We start from the raw sequence: 6,373 nt of genomic DNA, 5'->3' as shown, positions 1-6,373 counted from the left end.
AGAGGAAAAGAAGAACGAGTAGAGAGCATATTACATCACTTGAGATATGCAGGTGGTTTTAAATTATGCAAGAACCCAGAAATTTTTGTGGGTTTTTGGGTTGAGAACGTAGCCTCCAGCTTGGCCCTTCTTTTGTACTCCAACACAATTGCACTTATAGTTCTCAATTAAATACTCTATTGTATGTCTAAATTTATCCCTTTTGACAAAATTGTCGATGGCCCTTCATGCCATGTATAGAGTTTAGACTTTAAAGTTGGTAGTGTGGTTATATATTAATCCTTCCTCTCCTCTCTATGTATATAGTTCCTTACCGGACAAAGATAAAAAAAATTGATGTTCAAAGGAACTGCATGTATCATAGAAGGAGGTATAAAAAATAAAAAAAAATAAAATACAAACAATGACAAAATAGGAAATTTGTTGAAAAAAAATTGGGATGGGAGGTCCAAAGAGCAAATTAGGAGGTTCAACTAGAACCACCCATAAGTTGATCACCTTTGAAAAAAAAAAAAAAAAAAAACAAATAAGTTGATCATTGACCAAATAAATAATAATAATTAGTTTATCTGTTTTTGGCCGGAGCTCTTGAATTAAAGTCTTGCAATGGTCCTCACAAAGTGGAAACTTCTTTTGAATCATTCTAACACTTTGAAATGCCCATAAAGCCTATTAGGATTAATTCTCAGAGCCATAAGCGCTTTTAAATTGATAAAGAAAGTTATTCATAATAAAAATGATAGAAATGAATATTATTTGCTTGTGGAATCAAATTTTAAAATAACATTTGATTATGTTCGTTTTCATCATTGATTACATAATTAAATATCTTATTTTTAAATTTGATTACATAATCAAATTATGTTCATTTCCATATTTTATTATTTGATTATATTTTTTAAATTAAAAATATTATGTTTAATTTTAGATAATAAATTAGTGCGGCTATTGTCACCTTACTATTTTCTTAGTTCACCTTATAAACATTTGAATTATTGAAATACTATATTATCCAAATGTAAAATTAGTACACTAATTTTTTTAAATCCAAATCTGTAAGAATAGCTAAATACATAACCAATTAATTAAATACAAAAACTGTTTAATTTCTCATTGGATAATATTAATCTTCATCTTCACTACCCAAATTTGAATTTATTTACTATTTTTTTGTCCTTTAGTTGCCTCCTCATCGTTAATTCATTATTCAATTCACAAACCCATTAGTGTTAACTTCATCAAAATCTTTGCAATACCCTTTATGAACACAAAAGGTAAAAATTTAAAACACGAAAAGAAAAATCAATCTCTTCTTTATTGCTCATAGTTGTTAACTTAATAATTTTTTGATATGGATTGAAATAGACAAACATTGAAACTGAAAAGAAAAAAAAATTAAAAATATAATTAAATCATATTATGATTTTATTATAATTTTTTTATATATTTTAGTTTTTTTATTGGTATAAATTAAATGAGAGATCTTCATTAAAAAAAATTCTTTTTTAATTTGGTATGTCATATAAGGATATTTGTGGAAAAAGAAATGAGTTAGATAAGTAAATTTAATAATTGAAATTAAGATGTCGGGTGTAATGAGCAAGTAAGGTGAACAAAGAAAATAGTAGGATAACAATAGCCGCACCCTAATAAATTTATATTGGGAAACGGTAGAGCTTTAATGTTCACGGATTAGTCATGTACCAATGTAGGCTAGCCTTGCGCTGATATTTTGGTGTCTGTACTATTCCAACCTTTAGTTGTTTCATTAATCCAATGAACCGTTTCACCCTTTAAATATACTATAGACACAGTACAAAAGGTGAAAGACTGCATTTGCTATGTTTATCTACCTATGAATCTATGATTTGCAATTGCATCTGCAATTTCTATATACTGTACATGAGAAACAAACAAGTACGTGAGAAAAACTACCCACCCCAAGAAAAACTATCCACTTAATCCATTTCCTCCGTAGATAATTAACTACTCATTATCTACAGATAACTTTCTATTTTTGGTTTTTTTTTTTAAATTAATTACAATAGAAAAATTTTCTTACACGTGTAAAGCATGTGGTTGCAGACTAATAAAAATTTAACCAAACGCAGGGGTTAAAGCACAAAATGGTGAGAAAAGGCAGAAATTGCCTCAAAATCTCTATACCAAACGGGCCATAATAGTTACGTAGACCTACCTCTTCATCTATCTGAAAGAAAATCCTTTCTACAACTTCACAAGTAATTAATAAATACTAGTTATATGTAACAACCATAAAGGGAAAGCACTGGCATACAACTATGAAAGGAAAGCTTTGGCAGAATTTTTATGCACATCCATCTTCGATCTTCTTCTTAAACTTATAAGTTATAACAACCATGCATATGGAGATGGAGAATCTGATTCTCTTCTTTCCTATATCTGTTCTCGTTTTCATATGTGCTCTCCTCTTTTTTGCTTTCAAGTACTCAAAATCCAATTCCAAAACCAACTTTCCTCCGGGAAGTTTTGGATGGCCAATTATTGGTGAGACCTTCTCATTCATCAATGAAACGCAGCAAAGATTTGTGTGGGAAAGAATGAAAAGATACTCCCCAAAACTCTTCAAAACCAACGTCTTCGGCGAGCCAACAGTGGTGTTTTGTGGCATTCCCGGTCACAAATTTATCGCTTCCAACGAGGAAAAACTTTTTTTGGCTTGGCGTCCACACTCCATGCAGAAGCTCTTCCGCTCTTCCTATCAAAAAGCTGCTTCCCAGGCCACCATACCACGAGCCGATGCAGTCCAAATCTATCGTGCCCCGGGTTTTCTTAAATCCGAAGCTCTGGTTCGGTACATAGAAACCATGGATTCTTTGGTTCAGGAGCACTTGAAGCTTCACTGGGATGGAAAAAGCACAGTTGAGGTATACCACCTCGCTCAGCTACTTGTGATGACTCTATCTGCTCGCTTCTTCACCGGACTCCAAAACAACCTAGGCCGCACTGAAAAGTTTACCGAATTGATGAATATCATAACTTCAGGGCTGCACACTGTTCCTTTGAGTATTCCAGGAACCACCTTCTACAGCGCAATAAAAGCCGCGGATGCTATGAGAAAGGAGGTTCTTTTGTTGATCAAGGAGAAGAAAGCAGCAATGTCTAGTGGAGTCCAAATGCACGATATCATGTCTTTCATGTTGTTTAACGCAGATCCCACCGGTCGTTTCGTACCGGAGAATGAAGTTGCTGACAAAATTATGGGTTTGATGGCCGGTGGATTCCACTCGCCTTCCATGGCTACAAGTTTTCTAATCAAGTATCTTGGAGAGAACCCTGAAATATGTGACAAAGTCCGAACAGGTAACTCAACTAATTTCTAGGTTGTTGTTAAATCTACAATAGTAAATTAATGACCAGAGCTTGATGGGTCAACGCAGAACAATTAGAGATTACACGCTCAAAACAATCCGGTGAAGCACTTAATTGGGATGATATCCAGAAGATGAAATATTCTTGGGGTGTTGCACTTGAAGTCATGAGGCTGGTGCCACCTCTTCAAGGAACATTTAGAGAGGTCATTACAGACTTCACCTACGAAGGTTATACAATTCCAAAAGGGTGGAAGGTACATACGTTGACTATAATCTCGTATCCCTAATTTGATAATTATAAGCTAAAGATCAGGTGTTTATTTTGTGATGCTCTCTTTGTATGTACGTAGGTGTATTGGTCGGCTAGCAGCACAAATAAAGTCTCCGAGTATTTTCCAGCACCAGAAAAGTTCGATCCAACCAGGTTCGAGAATGGAAAAGCTCCCCCTGCTTACTCGAACATCCCATTTGGAAGCGGACCTCGAATTTGTCCAGGAAAAGAATATGCTCGTATGCAACTCCTGTGTTCGCTTCATCACATTGTGACCAAATACAAATGGGAAGTGATAAATCCAAACGCTAAGATCGCAAGTGGTATGAATCCCGTTCCCGAAGAAGGCATTCACATTCGCCTCCAACCTTATTAGTCGGCGTATGCACGGTGAAAATGAGTTCCAGCCAGTTCTCAGCAGACTCCAATTCCATATTATTGGGTTTATCTTTTAGAGTGGATTAGCAAATAAGCGTGAAGTACGCTCTCGTCTAGCAGATTCAGTGGATCTACATTTAAATATTTTCTACTAGTAGTCTCTATTACATGTCAAGCTTCAGAGAGAGAGAGAGAGTGTGTGCGCGTACGCAATAATGTCACATGCATATTATATATGCAAGAAGATATGTTATATATATGGACTATCACTTGTCGGTTTGAATCGATGATAAATCTTACCAACTTTAAAATTAACGCTTTCAATTTCAAAATAGATCTACCTATTGATCATAAGCTGCAGTCACACCAGATCACTCCTCATGAAGATAAAGAAAACGTGAATCACAGCTCCAGCCATTCTGTTACAGTCTCCTCTAGAAAACCATAGCAATTCTGTTATATCTTCTAGAATTATGTAAATGATTCTCTCCTAGTTTTCAGGAATTAAGTTAGAGATATTTGTATATAAATACTAGGGCTGTCAATGGGTCGTGTCGGGTTGGGTTCGTGTCGGGTCAAGATATTTGTCGTGTCGTAATATACAAACCTAAACCCAACCCATTTAATAATCGTGTCAAAAATTTAAACTCAAACCTAACTTATTTATTAAACGGGTTACCCATTTCCAACCCGCTTAACCCATTTAACAAATAGGTCATGTCGTGTTAGACAAAATGACCCATTTAAGGGTTAACAATGCGACCAATTTAACTAAAAAAATGCATAAATTGATTGAATTCACTAAAAACTCCACAAGACTAAGAATATAAATAATTATATATATATATATATATATTCATAAATAATTAAATCCAATAATTATAAAGAAAAATATTTCAAATTGTCTAATCATATGATCAAATACTCCCAACGCCCAAAATTTCAAGAAGAAGTATAGCATAATCAGGTTATACGGGTTTACTTCGTGTTGGCGGGTTGACCCGTTGCCGACCCATTTATTAAATGGGTCATGGCGGGTTGACCCATGGCTGACCCGCTTTTTAATCGTGCGGGTTCAACCCGCTTTATTTCGTGCGGGTTTCGAGTCGTGTTATCGGGTCGTGTCGGAATTGACAGCCCTAATAAATACCATCAGTTGCAACAGATTTGTGGAAGGAATGAAAATATCTCTTTGAGCCTTCTGATCTCTCTTTCTCAATTCTCTCTAGTTTTTCATCATGGTATCACAAGCCTTTTAATTTGCTTCACAGCTTCCCTTTCTCTCTGAATCTTCATCTTCAACCTCTAGCCTCCACTGCTTCTACACCTTCTTCTACTAAGCCTACTCCAAATCCTAGCCAGATCTTTCCTCTCACTCCGGCTTCCTCACCGAGGAAGCAGGTTCAGAATCTAGGTCCGGTCATCCCTGTTTGAGACTAATGAAATTTTTTTTTATGTCTCGATATTTCTGTTGGGTAACCATGTAAATTTCAGGATATTTCGCGATATGTTCGAGATTTCGGGAATATATTTTTCTCCCTCCAATTACCCACCACGTGGCCCTTATTTTTCTCATGATTAACTGCCACGTGCTCCTTATTTGTCTCCCACTTATTTATACTTAAAATTCAAAGGGACGTTAAAAGCAACTCCAACAGCTTCCCTATAATTTCTGTATAATAGGGAAAGTCAAAGCTTTAGCATTTTTTTCTTCTCCAACTCTAACAGATTCTCTATTTTACAGCAATATCTAAAATCTCCATATTCTTCCTTAAATTTTAAAGATTGCTGTAAGAGTTTTTTTATTGGAACCTCCAAATTTACTTACTTGACCTCCTTGCTTTTTACACCTCCTATCAAATTTTCAAATATTAAATTTACTCATTAAACCTCACTTAAGTTCCTGAAATAACCTCACTCATATAATTTACAAACAAACTATTAATTACATATTCATTCCTTAATCAGATTACATAAATCTCTTATCCAATAAAAAAGAAACTCAAACACAAGGTATTGGGCTTTAAAAATTAATTTCTACTAAAAAAGATTATTTTTTTTTTAAACCATTTTTTCTCTTGTAGATGTGCAAAAAAAAATGAAGAGTAGTTTTTCTTAATGTTTAATTATTTTCTCTATTTTCTGTACGTCATGATTAATTATTTAATAGTTTTTAGGTTTTTTTTTTTACTGCTAGCTCTTCTTTTTTTTTTCTTTTTTTTGCAAATATAATGGATAGACTGGGATTTAGGTCATAATATGATTTCTTTTGTTATTCCGAACCAATATGCGTTCAACATATATGATGATAGGAATTTTTATGTCACATGATCTTGATTATAGTTTTAATTCTTATTAAATATATATAAAA

The 6,373-nt window shown here is 34.1% G+C and overlaps 1 protein-coding gene across 1 annotated transcript; it reads left to right on the top strand.

The window, feature by feature from the left end:
* Positions 1-2,353: 2,353 nt before the first annotated feature.
* On the top strand, positions 2,354-4,000 carry LOC112195973 (beta-amyrin 28-monooxygenase). Its single transcript, XM_024336223.2, has 3 exons — positions 2,354-3,342; positions 3,420-3,607; positions 3,704-4,000. Exons 1-3 carry the CDS (start codon positions 2,379-2,381, stop codon positions 3,998-4,000), a joined length of 1,449 nt encoding a protein of 482 aa, XP_024191991.2. The 5' UTR covers positions 2,354-2,378.
* The last annotated feature ends 2,373 nt before the right edge of the window (positions 4,001-6,373 follow it).

This window comes from Rosa chinensis, chromosome 4 (assembly GCF_002994745.2).
Source record: "Rosa chinensis cultivar Old Blush chromosome 4, RchiOBHm-V2, whole genome shotgun sequence".
In the NCBI taxonomy this organism is placed as follows: domain Eukaryota; kingdom Viridiplantae; phylum Streptophyta; class Magnoliopsida; order Rosales; family Rosaceae; genus Rosa; species Rosa chinensis.
The sequence above is the reverse complement of the archived record's forward strand: the minus strand, read 5'-3'. Positions and strand labels throughout refer to the sequence as shown.